The sequence below is a fragment of the Myxocyprinus asiaticus genome, chromosome 28 (assembly GCF_019703515.2).
Source record: "Myxocyprinus asiaticus isolate MX2 ecotype Aquarium Trade chromosome 28, UBuf_Myxa_2, whole genome shotgun sequence".
Classification (NCBI taxonomy): domain Eukaryota; kingdom Metazoa; phylum Chordata; class Actinopteri; order Cypriniformes; family Catostomidae; genus Myxocyprinus; species Myxocyprinus asiaticus.
In genome coordinates, this window is record NC_059371.1 from 15,888,502 (window position 1) to 15,908,438 (window position 19,937).

The following is a 19,937-nucleotide window of genomic DNA, read 5'->3' on the forward strand; positions in this document are numbered from 1 at the left end:
TTGTTCAAGTTGTGTGGAGTTGTATCCTATAATTTTTTTTTTTTTTTTTTGTGGAAAATGTCTAGTTCTAAATTTTGTTATCAATTCATGCAGTCATTTGAAATGATACACAAGGCAGTTGTAATTGTAAAATTATTGCCTTAATATAGGCTACCACTGAGATTTATGATTGGTAACATTGTAACCAGTTAATACTATCTTGCATAATAATGGTGTGAGTGTGCACGTGGATTCTCACACAGGGTTGGCTGCACAGTAAAGGAGTTAGCAATAAAGTTCGGGTGTATCTACCATTTTTAGGCCACACTTTTTCATCCCCATGAATCTATTGAGTCATCCCAGGATGCCCCAGTTAGGATTTTGTTAATTTCTACAGAATGTTCGAAGTTAAAGGCAAACAATCACAAATCACAACAACAACAACAACAACAAAAATGTTTAAGACTCATATACACTCACATACTCACACTGTTACACAGAAGGATAAATTGTCCCCATTTCCATAACTTACCTCATGGTCACTGCTGTAGAATATCCTGTTTTTATCACAGGATACAGAGAAAATGAACGAAGGAGGGTGACCCTGGGAAAAATCTGTCTCTGCCTATAGGTTCAACAGAAAAAGAGATAAAAGGAGGGAAAGGGGGTAAATGACATATCTGTCTAAATGAATGATGGAAAGAAAGAAAGAAAGAACAGAAAGTAATAGAAAGCTTTAGAGATATCTCCATATATAAAACATGTATATATATATACTACCGGTCAAAAGTTTTGAAACACTTGACCGAAATGTTTCTCATGATCTTAAAAATCTTTTGATCTGAAGGCGTATGCTTAAATGTTTGAAATTAGTTTTGTAGACAAAAATATAATTGTGCCACCATATTAATTTATTTAATTATAAATCAAAGATTTAATTAAAAAAAAAAGTTTTTGAAATTGATGACTTGGCCCAAATATTAAAGAAAAGCAGGCAATAAGTGCCCAACATATTGATGGGAACTCCTTCAATACTGTTTAAAAAGCATCCCAGGGTGATACCTCAAGAAGTTGGTTGAGAAAATGTCAAGAGTACATGCCTGCAAATTTTAGGCAAAGGGTGACTACATTGAAGATGCTAAAATATAACACAGTTTTGATTTATTTTGGATTTTGTTTAGTCTCAACATAATTCTCATAGTTCCATTTATGTTATTCCATAGTTTTGATGACTTTACTATTATTCTAAAATGTGAAGAAAAAAAAAATATAATAAAGAATGAGTAAGTGTTTCAAAACTTTTGACCGGTAGTGTATATATATATATATATACTGTATATATTGTACATTACAAAAGTTTAAGGCACTTGTGAAAAATGTTGCATGGTGAGAATGTCTTCAAAAATAATGAAATAAATAGTTTGCATTTGTCAATTAATGTCATGCAAATCTTGTAAACATAAAAAAAAGTTAAATCAATTCTTGCTGTCACAACTTTTGCCTTTGATCCGGTCTCTCTGGGGGCCATACCATTTGTTGTATAGTTCCCATTGTTCTTCTTCTATTCAATTCTGTTTGCAAAGGGAATGTTGAAATCTTAAATTGATATTTCCAACTGATAAACTAAAAGTAGAATATGTAAAATAAACGTTTTAAAACAAATGTTTTTGTGAAAAATATAATCTGCCTAAGACTTTTGCACAGTACTGTATATATCACCTATATGTCCTATACTGTTTTTTTGTAGAGTTAATGTACATGTTTTTGCTTTACATGAAAAAAAATGCAATAAAAGGGTTTAAAAAAATGCTCAAGCTAGTAAAGGAGAGCTAGATGGGTTTTAAAAATTTTCCCAGTGATGTTTTTGTAGTCTTGTATAATGCGTGCAATAGCTACATTCCACTGACAATCGAGAGCATTTTTTTGACTTTCAGATAATTGATGATAAATGTGATTAAAGTCAAAGAAATTAAATGTTTACCACAAGCAGCCAATAATTTCAGTTCTCATGCACAGTGGACTCAGTGAGTGCCTCTCGTTACATACATTTTTCATATTGGTTTACCCATCTGTTTGTAGGATTATGCTTTAATGGGCATACAACAATGAATGAAGCATTTGAATATAACAGCATGGAATCCTACTTGTAAGGCATTACCCATGAGGCTGAGGTCATGAACCTGGCCCAGCACCTCATCACCTGGGCAACAAAAACTACGACACTAACACAGGCTAATTTGGCCAATAGCAATAAAGGTGGATGGCGGTGCCGCTCTGTCGCCATGGGGCTGTAAAGCGGGTGGGCTGCATGCTTACGTGCCCGCCTAGAGCCAACATGTTCTAGCCCAACCCAAAACCTTAGCACCATAAAGCCAAGCTGGAAGGTAACCTTTGATCGCCAACACTCTGCAGAGAGAGGTACGCTCAGGTACGGAGAGTCATTCACACAAACACTGGGCAACACCTATGAGGATACAGGTTACACAAAAGTACTTTATAAAGCCATAAACATTAAAGGATTCATATAAAATTCATATGGCCTAAAAAAGTCTAGGCATTGTAAAGTCAAGACGTAGTAAACTTTAACAAACTACTACTCAAAACCTTTGAAAAACAAATAAGTCATGCTGAAAGATTTGGGGCTTTTGCTCGAAACTTTGTTTTAAGGTGGGAATGAAGTACAACCATGCAAACTTCAGAATATTAAGAAATTATAATATGTCAAGATAATATGTATGTCCGAGCTTTGTGTGGACACTGAAAGTGTCTCTAAATATAAAGATCCATGGAGTCACCCCACAGCCCGTCATTATGATGGAAACCTATTGACCTGATGTCAAAATATGACATGGTAGAAGATTATTTTCTTACAATTTGTTGTGTGTTTACTGTATTGTTTTGTAACATAGTTCCATTAATTACAATTTAAAAAAAGTGATTTTAAGAAAATAGGATTTTCGTAATCTAGACAAATTTCAGGGAGAATTACAAAGCAAACACAAAGCAGATTTTTGGCAATTTTATATGCAATAAAACGATATAATTCCAATATATATCAACAAAATAAATTTAGGTTAACATATTCTGACAAAACAAGACACAAAATTTTAAACAATTAAAATATACGTGCCCCTTTTCAAAATTTGCAGAAAAGTGAGGGTCATTGCACTTCAGATCATCGGAGGAATACAATACAGCATTTACAGAGTCTGGAATCAGCAAAGACAACAAGGAGACTTTTAAAACCTCGTCCAGGGAAAGTATGCAATCTAAAGTCATAATGACCATAAAGACGCATTCCCTGAAGGATAAGGAGAATTATGAGTGAGACCTGTGTGCCTCTACCATTCTTATCTTAACATAAATAATGTATCTTAAAAGTTAATCATTAACATCTAAGCCATGAAACATGTTCAGAAGCCATAAAAGCATGTTTTTTGTCCTTCTGATCGTTGCTTGAGGAACTCGAGAACTGCTTGTTGCTCATCGCCTGCTGCATTTTGGCAGAATTTCATGAATTGGCCGTGACATCACAGAGAGATCCGCCATGATAAATCAACAAGGCAAAGTAGCCCGAATTATAGTCAATATATAACCTCTTACATTCCCAATGTCCATATGTGTGTAAAAGTGACTTCTAATAGGTAGATCTTGTCAAAAGTATTTTCCTCCAGAATGCACTGGAGAGGTTTTGGGGAGGGAGTAGGTCTCAGGTCACGCTTGAGACAGCGCACACCAGGAGTTCTGTGGAGCAATTGACGTAGGGGTGTATGTGTAGTCCTCATATTTGATGTCCATTTGTCCTGAGCTGGCGCTGTCCAACTGTGTTGATGCCTTATAAAGAACAAACAGTAACAGGGACATTCGTTATCACACAGTCAGTAACCAAATCAAACTTTGCAGTAGGTGGAAGATCCTTGAATCAATTGAACTTCTATTATTCAGCCACCACATATTTAGTCATTGTGTTTCGTAGTAACATCCACAAAGAAAATACAGTCCCAAGGGATCCGTGTAGCCACAATAATACATTTCAGCCTTTGTCAGGTTTAAGTCCAAGGCCAGACTTAAGCCATCTGACAAAACTTTTAGTTTCATAAACAGCTCCCTTTCTTTTCAAGCACAGAAAAAATCAATGGACAACACTGTCAGACATAAGATATTTTTTAATTACACAATACAAGACATGTATTTTACATCACTTATTAGATTTATTAGATGCTACCTGTGTGACTGAGACAACAGTTTGGCCAGCATATGGAGAAGCTGCGATGTTAGGTTCACTCTTTATTGTAGAGGCGTTTTCCGACATGGGCAATGAAGGGGGAGATGTAGCGCCAGACAGTGTTGACCCTGAAGACAAACAAAATATTGGTTGACAAATTATGACAGCCAGAATAAAGGAACAGCAAACTGGACATTCTGCTTATTGCAAATGACAATTTATGGTGTTCATCATCCGTTCATGTCTGTGTTGGTGCAGCAGTTGCACCACACATCCATTGAAAGCAGAATTTTGTTTTATTTTACAGCGTTCTCTCTCGGTTTTACTCCCTCTCCCCTCCCTCCACTCTCTTACTCACCCCATATTTCTCTCCACACATTCTCTGACTCACCCACTCCCACACTTTCATCCAAATAACTAATCTCCACTTTCTTCTAAAAAGTAACTTAAAAATGTCTCCTTTTCACTCTTACCTGAGGATGCTTTTGTTTTGGGCATTTTTGGTTTGCGTTTCCTGGTTTGAATGCTTTCTTTCTTCATTGCTAATGGCCTTGGTACCTAATATGTAAACAAAGTAAAACAAGTCATACTTGAGGCATTTTTGTTCTGATTTAGGTGTTCTATTTGAGATAATAAAAGAAAAATAATTGATTATTCATAATGCAGTCAATACTTTCAAATTCAAACAAATATGAATTTTGTATTCACTAATTATGATAGATCATTTGTTTCAATAAAAACAGCTTGTAACTTGCTGATCTCTGTGTTTTCTGACAGTTTCAGAGAGTCAGTTTGGTCAGTGGTGAGAATGTTGAAGAAATGAGTTTACAGAATGAAGCTTATTTAAGCGACTCCCCTTCCTGTCTTCCTTCTCATGCCTTTCTGATAACACACATCTCTGACCTCAAGCAGACTAACACATTGATACACACTGGCACAGGCACGCTAACGTGCACATGCACACATGCGCACCCGCACCTCCATGTACACGCAAGCTGCAACCTCCTAAAACGAGCTCTGGTTAGTAACACTCTGAACAATGATACATCAAGCTGCAGATTGTGTCACGTACTCACCCCATGCAGCTTCATGTACAGTCCGCAGGCATTACAGACAGGCTCTCCCTCTGCATTTCTCCTCCACAGCGTGGTTGTACTGGTATGACAGTTAGTGCAACACAGACCTGCTCGTCGAGACGTGCTTTGCTACAAAGACGAACAGGGAGAGAAGGATGGAGGCTGATTAATCTGGCACTCTTAAGGTTGTCATAATCATTAATTTAAATGACTGAACTGTCACAGATACTACAGAATGTGAATTACTTTGCATTTCCTTAAAACACATGTTAGACCAACAATATTCACCCAAGTCTTGTTGCAACGAGTCTAACAGAGTTGTCTGAACAATCAATTTCATATTGAAAAATGTTGTTGATTTGCTAGTTCCTGGCATGCATTGCAACATTAATAATTTATACGATTAGGTTAGTGTAATAGGCTTATAACAGTTTGCTGACTTTATTTATGCTGTTATTGTTGTTTTTTGTTGCCAGAGTTAGTTAACTGTTATGTAGTGATGTTGTGAGCTCATCTTTTAACTTAATGAGCTTTGTTGATTGTCACCGTTATTGAAGTTTGTGTGTTCAGGGTTGAGGTCTATTGTGTGTCCATATCAAACAATTGTATGTACTGCCTTGACTTGCAAGACATACCTTTCTTCAGAGGCAAAATGTACAGTTAACTTCATGTAAAAGGAATTTAAAACCATATTTAACATTGAAATGGTGACAAAATGAAAGTTCTCATATTGTGAATTGATAGTTCGCTGAACAAGAAATAAGTAGGTCTCTCAACAAGACTTTTTGCATTTAGTGAACAAATTTAAATTCACTAAACAAAGCAATGTTACTGAGGATAATTATTCAGACTGTTGTTGATAAAACTCAAGAATCACATTGCATCATGTTGCATTGACCTTGCTCAACAATTCCTTTTTTTTCAGTGCATCGGCAAGAGTGGCGCAGTATTTCTAAAATGTCTGTGAACTGTAAACATGATATAGGTCCTTAATATAGCAGGGCCATGTGCTATATTGTGATATACACCATTTATTTTAAGTGTGACATGGTTATTATAGAACAGAGGATACAGACAAGGCCTCTGATTACTGTGAAGAGTATGACTGTGTAAAACATCATTCTATAAATTCAAAGGTGGGCTTTTTAAAACTGCAAAGGGAAGGGTTGAGGATCATAAATAATCTTCCAAAGTAAGGATGAAACTTTTCAGCTCAAATGCACCATAATGTTTGTTGTTGTTTTGAGTTTTGCGCTGCTTGGGCTAAAAACAGACAGACTCAAGGACAAGGCCACGAAAGCATGCAGAATGAAAACAGAGAGGTAGAGAAGAGTAAGAGAGCATGAGTGTGTGTGTGCGTGTGTGTGTGTGTGTGTGGGCAGGTTTAAGTGGTTTACGAGGATTTTTTTTAGATTACAAACTGGTAATTACAAGGGTATTATGCTAAAAATGTGGTTTATGAGGACATTTCTAGTGTCCCCATAACTCAAATCAAAACTCAAAAAATTATTATTTTTTTTTTTTATGTAAAAATGCAGAAAGTTTTTTGTGAGGGTTAGGTTTAAATGTAAGATTAGGGGATAGAATCTATAGTTCGTACAGTATAAAAATCATTATGTCTATGGAGAGTCCTCATAAGGATAGCTGTGTGTGTGTGTGTGTGTGTGTGTGTGTGTGTGTGTGTGTGTGTGTGTGTGTGAGAGAGAGAGAGAGAGAGAGAGAGAGAGAGAGAGAGAGAGAGAGAGAGAGAGAGAGAGAGAGAGAGAGAGCGTGATAGGCTTTATTCAGTTTTTCCCTGTTAGTGACCTTCCCCAGTGCTAACCATGACATCAACCTTCTCTCCTATATATATATAGTTTTATTGTTTATTGTTGGCTAATACCCGTTTTTCTGCATGGATGCTTTTTTCAGTGTGATATTGTTTTATAAAATTATCAGCAAAACCATTCAAGAAAACCCTGCAAAAAAAAAAAAAAAAAAAAAAAAAAAGAAAAAGGAAAAGAAAAGCTGTCGGTCTTGTCTGGAGGATTTTTTTTTTTTTTTTTTATTACTATTATTATTTATTTATTTATTTATTTTTGACAATTCTAAGCTTGTAAATAACAAAATCTTAAATATAGCCTATTTTGTCCAGCATAACACACAGCTACCAGTTCACTTTTTATTATTGACTATTATTTGCCATGAGAAATTTGAATACAAAATATGGCCTACATAATACGTGAAAACATAAAAAATAATCATACAAATAAGAAGAAAGCAACGTGAGAAATTGACAATTACCAAGCGCTTCTGTGGTTTGATAAGAGGCCGATTGATTCCGTTCATCTTGTGGTAGAGGCCGCACGCGTTGCACAGGTAATGTCCCGTCCCGTCTCTCCTCCACAGCGGGGTTGAGATAGAGCCGCAGTTGACACATTCACGCCCTTCGCACGGGAACTCTTCCAGCATGTCTGAAAGAAACGACAAACATATTACACTCCCAGTTAGTTTTTTTTATTTTTATTATTTCGCCAAGGTTTTTCCTCAACGTTCACACTGATTTATGAAAGGTCAGTGATCGTTGAAATCATAAAAATGCTCCAAATAATAAAACCAGCGCAAAACTGAATAACAGTTAAAGTTCAATTGAAGCGCGCGATCGTTTGATTAGATGTTTTCGATGTGTAGCTAACTATCGTAATTTCTCACGATTACGTCCTTTTTTCTCTCTATAAAAAACTTAACCTTAACTGAAGATAACATGTTAAACTGAGTGAAAATCCCCGCCTGAATGTCAAAAATGTATCGTTTAATTTGGGTGGTGAGAAATCCGCTATAGGCTTAAGCGTCAAAAAAAAAAAAAAAAAAAAACAAAAAAACAATTGATATATATATATATATTAAAATGAAAAACGTGTTTTTACCCATAGGTGAAGTCATGGGTTGAGCATCAACGGTATGGAATGTGACAAAACTCGATGGAGTGATGGAATGAAGAATGAATGAATACGACCATATTCAGGGTCACCGGGGTGTTTATTAGGGCGCCTGACGAGGCACGAGGGCCTCAGGCGCGCGGAATGTCAATGGGGCTCTTATCAGTGTTAAAGATCCAGGGGTCACCAATCAATCACAATACTGACATATGACACCCTCCAACAATTTATTCCAAATAAGACGTGCGCATTTTTATTAATCATATTATTATGCACTGAAATTATTATTTAATTTTTTTGTTGTTGATTTTACGTAATGTAATTATGGGCATCGGTTCCACACAATGAAATTAAGTTTCCTTAAATTAAAATGCACATTAATTTTCCTTGGATTTTACAAAATATAATTACGTTCTCATCTCAAACATAAATGTATTAAGTTGATTTTAAGTGTACAGGTTTAGTATTTTCAGTAGAGCTGCTTTCCATTTTTGTCAGTGTGTTGTGTTGTTTTAGATCAAATAATCAGACGGAAATGTCGTCTTGTCAAAATTTTCCAAAGGACTGCAGAAATTACAACATTATACAAGTTTCTAAGACGGGTTTGAACGAAACATCAAAACATGTAAATGCACGATAGGCCTATCAAAGCGCCCGAACCAGTTTTAGAAAGGTGACATATTTAATTGGAGAAGAACACCTGGCTGCTGACTACCAAAGAAATGGGTGTCCGCCTTAAGGACTGCCTCAAAGGTTGCAGGCGCTAAATGTGTATCAGACCGTAATGGTTTGTGTAGAAAAGTTTGATCAAGGTGACTGAGGTGTGCATGAGACCCTTTCATCAATCCACATGTGCACAGACAATAGATGGGAATTAAATTAACATTTAAATTAAAGTGATTCAACAGCAATGTCCATTAATGGATGTGTAGTGGAGTAACTCAGCTGCTTTAGTTTAGTTTAGTTTTTAATGTTAAGTTTTGTCAATTGCGAAAGCCTGTGTGGACTAGATTGGTATTTTAGTGCCTTTTAACAACGATAGGGGTCTAACATAAACACCAAGTCAGCAATAAATAACATTCAACACCCCTGCTATAAATGGTGAGATCACAGCATCAAACGAAACCCCCTCCATTCCAACCATTTTTGCCTGTTGACTTAAAGATGGATTTTAAACCAATGCCAAACTAACGACACGAATGTAATACAGTACCTTTACATACGGCATGTGTGCAATAGGATACTTAAACTAATAGGTAGGCTATGATATATCAACAATTATATGTTTAACAGTAAAAATGGTTTTCGAATTTTAATTTATTGCTGAACTGTCTTTTAATGTACACTGATTTACATGTCCGACCAGAGAGAACTTATTGTGACCAACCATTTTTTAATAGCCTAACTTTTTGAGGTGCTTATCTTAGGTGGCACAGATTCCTATGCGCTTACCTAAACTAGACCTCCTTCCTGGCAGAGTTCCCTGCCGTCCCTGAAGACTGATCATGCCGCCATCGAAGGGCCCTGGCGTCCATGAGGTTGCCATCTCCGGAGTCATGTACGCCGCGTAGGGGCTAGAATAGGAGCCACCGACGGAGCGCACCAGGGCACTTCCATATTGATCTGCCCGCCCGCTATTACTCAGCACCAGCGGATTCTGGTAGGCTGCATCCCTGCCGGTGCTGCTGCTTACCGGCGGGCTGTGTGAGTAAGAGAACCCGAGAGGAGGATGAGGGCTGCCCGGGTTGAAAGTGGAGTTCTCCGTGCCACTCTGCGGCCAGGCGTGGTGACTGCCGAGTCCTTGGGACTGATGGGTTGACTCACATGTTTGTAGGTAGGGCAAGGTTTGGAGCATGGCAGGTACACGGGTGGTGGGCACATATACAGGTGAGCTGGCGGATGGGTGGATGTAATTCCCGGAATCGTGTGCGTAGTGGGACGGGTTGGATGATAAAGCCAGGCTCGAATACATAATGTAAGCCTATCCAATGACTAAGCTATCCTTTTAGATTTTTATTTATTGAATGAAAAAATACACAATAACGAAAAGCCCAGAGTTTGAACAACTTGCAGTAAAAGTCGTGCGTCCGAAATTTCCAATCCAATAATTTCTTGAGCTGCGGCCTCCAAAAGGGAATTCACTCCTGAAGACAAAGCAAAAAAAAAAAAAAAAAAAAAAAAAAAAAATTGTTCTTAGTGTTAGAATATATTCGTGGAGTAGTAACCAAGGTCAAATCATTATTATTCCGAATTCATATTCATGAAATATCGAAATGCCCAAATACAGTGATTCTATACAGATTACGACATCACCTATATTTTCAAAAACATATGTAAATATTTGCATTCATTCTCAGTTTATAAGAAATGTAGCCTAATAATCATCTGAACGTGTATACATGTGCCATCGTGGATAATCAAACTCTAAATAATAACAGTGTAAATTAATCATAATTAAAAATAATAATAATAGGCTACAGGCAAGATGAACAAACTGTTCTAATTGCCATGATTTTTCAGCTCTCTGTAACTTCGGATTGTCGTTTAATAGACTAAAATGATAATAATGACTTTTCATATCTTTGCCTGGAGATATAAATAATTATCAACAGTAGCCTCAGATATCCTGTGAAAACGCTCTACCGAGCCATTAAATCATAGCTGGGGATCAAATCAAGAAACACAATAGATAGCCGCACTGTAATCTCTGTAACATCTATTTTTTTATCATTGAAAACGCAGACCACATAAAAACGTTGATAGCTGCTAGCAAAGGGCTTATACAATTCACCCGAGAGCTCTCGTTGTATTATCTCACCAGATAAGGTCAGTGATAAAGTCAGGAAAGTTCTTTTCCAAGAGAGTTGATTGAATATCACCGTTGAAGGTCCCTCTCTCCCTTCTTTCTTCTTGATTGTATCCCAACGAATGCAATCTGTGAGGATTCAAACATGTACAAGTCTTACACGCAAAAAGTTGTAGTTGTCCTCTCTGCGTTGGGATTTGTCACTGTGCCTTGTCTGTATCTGAAGATAGCTGCTGCGGCAGATAATGCCTAATATAACTGGTCTCTGATTTGTTCTCTACTTTACTGCGAGTTATTTGTAAGAGCAGAACCACGTGACGCACTCCAAAGGTAGGACCCATGGAGGAGGAGAAGAATGAGAGGGATAAGTCAGGTCGTGTGTGTGTGGCTTGCGGAGGAGGGGTGTGCTTCTACCTGTAAGATCTATATTTGCTGAGTCCACTGTATTTTAAACGATTTTTAATTAATTTATTTAGTTTAGTTATTTAAAGATGAAAGTTATCTTTTAAGAAACTTGGTTTGAACTTTTTTTAAATTTATTTTTTATTTTGTTATTCTGTGTATATGCAATAGAAAAGGCATGTCTTGTTCCAATGCTGTAAAAAACGAAAATCCGAATGAAAAATTCCACAAAATAATTTCCAGATACAATCACAGAACTGCAGTAGCCTACTAAACACACGGGTTTGTGTTAATAATGGCTTGAATTCTGATTGTGCTTTCTTGTAAAATAAGAATGTTGCAGTAAAATCATCTCTGTGTCTGTGCGAGAACGTAAAGCTCAATTTTATGGCCCGATAAATCTGGATGTGTTCTCTATAAAAGCTATAGAGAGATAAGAGATACGAGCACAGCTTAGCATGATGATACAACAATAATCACACTCATTATACTCAGTTGGAAATATTGTTATCTTAGCGGTATTGTTTGAGTTATCATCACCCCTCCTATTTTCGGATAAAAACAGCTATTAACTAACGTTTTAAATCAACTAATTGGAAGAACTAATATAGAGATCGCAATAGCGAAATTAGCAATGGCAAACAATAAAATAACAATAATAGATGCTCATGCAAAATTAAGACGACTTAGTCTAAATGTCATAATTTAGGCTATTGAATATGAGTTCCACTTTTCTGGTAGGCCTATTTGCCGCTAAATCTGACCAGCTCCAAGAAATTATATTGACAGTTCATATACTGTCCGATTCAGTTACATTTCAGAAAGGTGGTCGCCAATCGATCTGCTCTACAGGCCGCTGATAATGAGATTAATAAGTGATGTTGCGACCTGTCAACTCATTGCAGTGTATGTCTACACTGAGAGAGCCCACGACTGTTTGATCACAGCATGGATACACGGGTTAAAAGACTTTTCTTTTAATCAAAACCTTAATTTGCCTAAGAGTAAATCGCCACGGAGAGGTCAAACTTCTCGAAACTGACGAGTTGGGAAAACGTTTAGTGATGTTTTTTTTTCAATAGAGTTAAAATCAATGTGATCCAAAGTTTGACACATCAACACAGACAAAATAAAAAAATAAAAATGGCCAAAAAGTGTGTGGTAGGCTACCTAAATCTAGCCCATCTTATTTAGTATTATAATTTGGTTATTAATAGGCCTATATTGTTCTCATTTAGGCTATATACAAAATAAAATAAAAATGACTTTCTTTCTTCTTCTTTAGAATCTATTTATCAAATTGCACCAATCCTAGTTGGGTTTCACTAAACAGGATTCTGAAAGACATCCTCAGATTGCCACACAGAGCCCCCCTAATCAGACAACCAGAGTTAGGACTTAATGATGCAGAGAAGAACTGTAAATTCTGTTCTGCATGAACAGCCACCTGCAATGTCGAGAATTTCAGGTGTGCGTAATGTTTGTCTGTGTGTTATTGGTGGCGAGAAAACTCTTAGAGAAAAGACCTCTGACAACACTTTGGAATTGGAAGGAATCTCTATAGTTTTGTCAAATAGATCACTGTTATCTGAAATAATTAGCCTATCTTTTGAAAGATAAACAAGCCCTGCCACTGAATGGCCTGCTAACATTTTATAGGCCCATTTAGCCTATATCTATTTTCTTTTAATAAGCTATGAAGGGCTATAATTATTTTATGTGCGTATTAAAGTTTCATACGCAGCTATAAATTAGAAGATGTGAGGGAAAACGTAGAATAACCCGTCATAAACGTGTAGCATGTTAACATTAATCAATAAGAGTCTATAATAAATTGTGGCTCATGGCAAAGTGTAAAAAGGATAATTTATGACTTGAATTTAATCGAGCACATAAATAGCCTACATTTAAATTTTTTTTTTTTTTAAAGAAAGAAAAAAAAGCCTTCCAGTTTAAACTGAATAAACAACTGTCTAAGTTTACAAACCCGTTTGTAACTAATAATCCGTTTGCTAGTATTTTGAGATAAAGTTGAATTAGCAATAAAATGCGACACTGAATGACGTCAAAACATAGGAGGACTGTTGACAATTAGAGACGAGAAACCACTGGAGGAGGGGGAACTTGAGTTATGAATCGACCACAGACTAATTACTTATTTTTATTAATTGCCGATTGACTACTGGCCTAATTGACCTAACATTTCATACCTTTCACGTCACCTTTGCATTAACCTTAAGCTTTTGATAACGTCATTTAGCTCAAAAATATTGTATGAAATAGACATTTTTATTACTTAATGTATTTTGAAAAATGACATCTATATAATATGGTAATTTTTAATTAATGCTAAACCATATCATTATTTAATTACGCTATATGGTCACTAATTTAACTGTGACACTCTCTACATTCATGCTAAACCGAGACTATGGAATATCAAGATTTGCAGTGTTGATGCAGAAGGACCATCATCACAATCACAATGAGGTTTAATAATAAAATGACGACATAACTGTACGAATAAACTGTAGCCTGTCTGAGGAGAGATTAATTGCGAAGGGCGACTCTTATGCACGTTTGTTGAGACGCTTCGAGCATTATTATTAATATCCTGTTGATCATTTCATGATTTGGAATAGGTTCATCCTGAGTGCGAGACTTGTCTTAACCTCAGTGTTTCAGCGGCTACCAAACTCTGGGGCTTAAGGCTCGGTTTAATGCTTGTCTCTCACGTGGGGACGGCCGAAACAGCACGCTTATGAATGAGGTGCCTAGTGAGGCCCTCTCCGCGCGAGCCTCATTAGCTGTCCATCAAGCCTCTCCATGCCAGCGCGCGCTTCCCTCCGGTCAGTCTCTGGTTATGTAAATAACCCTCTCAAAAATCTACCATGGCAACCATATAGTTTCAGTAAAAATACTATAGTTTACAAAAAATAAATAAATATGTAATCTCTTGTGCAAGAAGCTTTCAGACTCTGTCATCCTCTCTAATTCAGTTTTTAATGGTGGCTATTGCCACAGTTTTGCTGTTTTGTGGTAGCCTACAGTAACTTAAGTAATTTTGGTATTTTGGCGGCAACTTGTTTACCATGGATTTTAAAATTTGATAAGGTGCTCCTGACGATTTTTTAAACTACATATGCTCATAATTAACTGCTACAGCCGCTTTGATCTGGTTTATTTACACTGGGATTTTGTAGCGTGCATTTGAAATCATAGTTCTATTGTTCTTCATAATTTCTGTATGGCGAGCGTTCTTGCAAGTCTTGCATTTTGGAAACCGTCTGCAGAGATGACTCAAGAATGCCCTGAGGCATTTATTGTCTATATATGGAACTTCTCGACTACTTAATTTCACCACCACTGGGACGTATTACATTGTGTGTTTGTGGAGGAATTTACTCTGCGTATGAGTGTCACACTGTGATTGTCTTTAAACCGCAAATTGTCGGAATAGCTTTAATTCTTTAAAACTCAATCCATCAATAGGGACAAAAACTATGGGCTACAATTCTTGTTATTTATTTATTTATTTTTTATATTTGATATATTTATTATGCATTGAAAAATAAACAATGCACAATTTTAAAGCATTATTTAAATATTTGACATTCTTTTTTGTTTGTCTTTCCTTTAATCTTAAATTGTGGTGTTGTAATCAATGCAATAAATGCTGTTATCATATTTGACGTCAATTAAGTTCTTAGTTTTGGCGTTTATGCATTTCATATTTATCCAACAATTCGTGGATAAAAAGAAATATTGGCCTTGATCAGAATGAAATTGTGGTTATCTTATTGTGTTTTCTGTGGTTAGTGCAGATCATAATGTAAGACAATACAGCCACTAATCATGGTTTATGATGTAGTGTGTCACTGTTATGGTGTTGTGCATGATAAAGTGGTTTAGCCACAGATATTTTGAGGCTTTTGGACTAGTATCATGCTTTGTATTTGAGATTATAAAATCACACTGGTTTCAGTTTGACCTTTTGTTTTTTGTCTTTAAGATTGTCTGGCAAATCGTAGACTCTCTTTAGTGTGTTTTACCTTGACACAAATGTAAAGATATTGTGTGACATTAATTTGTGCATTGTGATTAGATTGAACAGCTAATCTGAAATCGAATGTTCTGATTTGGCAGCTGATAAAATGTTTCATTATTTTTTATAATTTGAAACAATTATTAAAGTTTGGTCTCACTAGTCTCTCTCTTTATCGTCCTCTATGTGTGTGTCTCTGTGTGATCGAATGTGGAGCTCTCAGGGCTTACGTGTGTGTTTGGCTGGTGCATTGGCATTGCTGGTGTGTGGTTTGGTACGGTGCAGGCAAGCTGGGGAATGTGGAGCTGGAGTCAGGCTAATCTGTTTGAGCGGAGAGGCTGGCTCCTGTCTGCCTGTCTGCCATTGCCCTATCTGTGTGTCTCAGTTCACACCCTCACTCCCTATCTCTTCTGCAGCGCTGGGGCACAGAATGGGATTCTAACTGGCCTCCACAGGGCCAGGGACTGCCAGTGTGTGCACATATAAACAAATCCAAATCATCTCTGCTATACAAAATGTATGGAGAGAGCATGAAACATACATATATAAGTCTTACATCATCGGTACCTCCAGAAAAACAAACAAAAAAACATACTCAATCATATAACCTGCTTACACATATTCAAAATGCCTTAAACATGCTCCGTAATATTTGTATATGGATTGAAAAGTTGATCCTCATTAAAAAGCCCAATACACAAACAAGCAGAACTGTAGGCTAATTGCACTCCAATTACTGTATTGAAAACAGCACCTCCCATGTCTATTGGAAATCCACTGAGAAGTGGACTGAGGACTGTCATCTTAATAAATGTCAAAAAAGTGGCTCAATGTACTTGAATTTACCCTATAGATTGAAAGAGACAATATTAAGAGGATCCCCTGTCAATATCATCAGACCAACTTAGTAAAAGTTATCGTAGTAAATAATGTCAAATATGTGCACCATACTTACCTGCCTGTCATAATGAAAAGACCACTCAACAACCTGCCGTTTCTTCTGTCCGTCTGCCAAACTGAGATCTTTACAAGCCTACTGATTCCACTAAAACTTCTACTTTATTAGGAAACTGCTTGATAAAATCAATAAAACAGCAATATGTCAACTACTGAATACAAAACAGTGTTTTTCAATTGAAATCAAGGAGTCTCATGTGTTAATGGGTGGTTTATGCGTTAGTGTTTTGGCACGACATCAAGGCTGCTTCATTCAAGGGCTCAGTAGGATTAAGGAATGCAGTACTGTGTAGTCTATGTATAGAGGAAGTTCCTCTCCCTTTCTAAACAATCAGAAATGTGTAACTGACTAGCACACAGACTGAGTGCGAGATAGCAAGGAGTGTTGTGAATGTGGGTTGGTGTTTGCGGGACTGGGTAGAAACGAGGTCATTTGTGGGTGATCATGTGTAAGACAGGTATGGCAAATGTGACTGGGTGAGTCACTGGCACTCATGCACACACTATGTCAAAGAGGTGGCACAGAAGTCACTGGGATATAGGTCAGGTAGGCAGGCACATGCCAAGCTAAAGAATGCCACTTTTAAGTGTCTGTCTTTGAGTGCATATGATGTTGAGCGCTGCAATGATCTGTATTGGGCGTTGTATAAATATTGTTGTTTTGAATATTTGAAAATGCATGGTATTGTGGCCCGTTATTGTACTGTTATTTCGGCAGTTACTTTTTAATAAAAAGATACGTGTGGAAGAGTCAAATATGACATTCATTCAACAGAAATTTAACACGGCTCCTTGTTTCACCTGGTCTGCTTGTCTATAAAAACATACACATACACGCGCACACGCACACACACACACAAACACACACACTTGTTTTTATATCATTGTGGGGACTCTCCATAGACTTCCATGCATTTTATGGATTTTATACAGATCTAACGATAATTTCTAACCCCTAAACCTAACCCTCACAGAAACCTTTTTGCATTTTTACATTTTCAAAAAAAAAAAAAAACAAAAAAAAAACAGTTTGGTATGTTTAATAAGCCATTTCCCTCGTGTACAAGGTAGGTGATCTCAGGTTTTACTATCCTTGTGGGGACATTTGGTCTAAACCTGTACACGCACGCACGCACGCAAGCACACACACACACACACACACACACCTTCATTTCAATTCAGTTCTTTCTTCATTTTTCTCAATGCAATCAGCCAGAATCACTTGAAGGAGATAAGCCAGTGTGTACCGGACGTAGGGGTGAATATGATTCTGAATGGATATGAAGTTTGTGGCCTCTCTTAAATATGCCTGACCTACTAAAATACTCTGTATAGCCAACCACAACCATCAACCATTCACCACTGCACCAGACAAGGTTGTTGTCTATGACTCGCAAGTAAGGGAATTTAAACAAATGTAGTCTAGTTTTTGTAGGTTAAATATTGCATACTGCATTTAATGAAAGCAAATATAGGAGTGTATGTAAAATAATGTACCACAGGTTTGTCATCTATTCTGTGAATGCCCAGATGTTTTGCAATTGTGACTGTGTCCAAATATACTGTGAAATGTTGCTGAAAAATCATTTCTGCCAAGAAAATTTTTGAACATGAGAAACTTAATAAGAAATGTTCTGTGTTCAATACACGTTAAGCTCAATTGACAGCATTTGTAGCACAATGTTCATTACAACAAAAAAATATTTTTGACATCCCTTGTTTATTAAAAAAGAAATAAATAAATCACAGTTACAGTAAGGCACTTACAGTGGAAGTGAATGGGGCCAGTCCATAAACATTCAAATATACACTGTTTCAAATGTACAGCCACAAGACGTAAACGCTATACTTACATGTACATGTTAAACTGACATTAGTGTGATAAAATCTCTGGTCTAAATGATTTTAGTGTGATAAAATTGCTTACAGGGTTACTGCTGTTTCATCATCATGGCAATGAAGTTGTAATATTGGATATAACTTAATATTTATAAGGTTGATATGTCATTTTATCACAATAAAATCATGTTCACACATACTGTTTACATATTTTGGCTTTACTTTTGAAACAATGTGTATTTTCATGTTTATGGATCGGCCCCATTCACTTCCATTGTAAGTGCAATACTGTAACCAATTTTTATTTTTATTATTATTATTTGTTAGTCGCACTTGATGAGAGTGTCTGCTAAATGCCATTAAGGAATGCCATTTTATTGAAATGAATTACAAGAAGTAATTTTTTTATTATTCTAATATCTGTGTTTGATATGTCTATAAAGGATTATTACAATCTCAGCAATGAGATTTCAAAATTATTATCTTCACCAAAATGATTTGGCATCCCTACCATTATAAGTTCTAAAACGTATAATGTAGTGACAACAAAACAGCATTTTAGATGAGAGATACTTAGCAACCGAGAAAGTGTTTAACATTGCTTAAATGCTGTGAGAACCCACTGAGGTTTCCGTTCTCTGAGCGTGCACAAGATAGCTGAAGTTATCTCATGCAACTGAATGACAAGAAGGAAAACAGACTCGAGAAAGCAAGACATCTTAAGAGGAAAGATTGAGTCTTCTAGCAGTGAGGTAAGAGGGCTTTTAACAATGAGGTCAACAATAATAGCTTTTGACTATGAGGTCACCAGTGTTGCTCTGCAGGGCTGGACAGCTTTTGCTCTTTAGCATACCAAAATACACACCACCACACAGAGGCATGCAGTGTTATGATTCACTATGCAAATCAAATCAAAGTCTTGTGCCACAGTTTCTTGTGAGATAGTGTTACATACAAAGAACAGATGTGTTTCGGTATACACAGGTAGACATTTATGAAGTTAACTCTCGAGTAGGGTAAACTGTTATGCTCATTTATCCAGTAATAAAAGTAGTTTCAAGAACCTTCTTTGTTTTGTATTATGCTCTTCAGTTTTAAAGCTCTCTGCCGTCATCATTTTACTCCATATTTGTCCAAAGATGGAAAAAAAATAAAAAAATAATAATAATTCTGCGTAGTGACCTGCTGTAATGAACAGTTAAATCATGTAGGGTGTGAAATATCTCCCCATCTGCGGCACCATAAAAAAAAAACAACTTATGCACACCATTTAACCCAACCACCCCCCACTCACGCAGTCTATAACCAGCTGTCAAAGGACTAGCTATCACAGGCAAACTGCTTACTCAGGGGTTGGGGAAAACAAAAAATAATAAAGACAGTGTATGTGTGTGGACATCTGCATTGCTAACAGGTGTATAAATATCCATAGACAAAACTTGCACAAAAATTACCCATGCCAATATATCCAAAAGGTTCATCATCTGGCAGCCTGACAGACAAATATGGGTTTGGAACATGCCAGGGAGTGCTGCTGTTTAGTGCTAACTGCAAAGATTGTTTTAGAAGTATGATCTATCTGTTTTTGTTTCATTTTAGTCTCTTAAGTTCCACCAAAGGAAAACTGAGTACAACAGCAAATATATTGATTTTCTATGGTTCAGTGTCATCTCGGTAGGTCTTTGTTTCA

The 19,937-nt window shown here is 36.6% G+C and overlaps 1 protein-coding gene across 1 annotated transcript; it reads right to left on the reverse strand.

The window, feature by feature from the left end:
* Nucleotides 1-2,983: 2,983 nt before the first annotated feature.
* On the reverse strand, nucleotides 2,984-11,302 carry LOC127419461 (transcription factor GATA-5-like). The gene is made up of 7 exons (XM_051660852.1): nucleotides 11,017-11,302; nucleotides 9,651-10,342; nucleotides 7,564-7,733; nucleotides 5,281-5,409; nucleotides 4,678-4,762; nucleotides 4,205-4,332; nucleotides 2,984-3,813 (listed from the first exon to the last, which is right to left on the reverse strand). Exons 2-7 carry the CDS (start codon nucleotides 10,168-10,170, stop codon nucleotides 3,694-3,696), a joined length of 1,152 nt encoding a protein of 383 aa, XP_051516812.1. The 5' UTR covers nucleotides 10,171-10,342; nucleotides 11,017-11,302; the 3' UTR covers nucleotides 2,984-3,693.
* Nucleotides 11,303-19,937: the final 8,635 nt, after the last annotated feature.

Coding starts and splice junctions, on each gene's coding strand:
- LOC127419461 (XM_051660852.1), bottom strand. CDS start 10,170: ATGTATTCGAGCCTGGCTTTATCATCCAACCCGTCCCACTACGCACAC. Junction 5,410..7,563: donor TCAAACCACAGAAGCGCTTG/GTAATTGTCAAT, acceptor TCGTCTTTGTAG/CAAAGCACGTCTCGACGAGC. Junction 4,763..5,280: donor TGTACATGAAGCTGCATGGG/GTGAGTACGTGA, acceptor TTTACATATTAG/GTACCAAGGCCATTAGCAAT.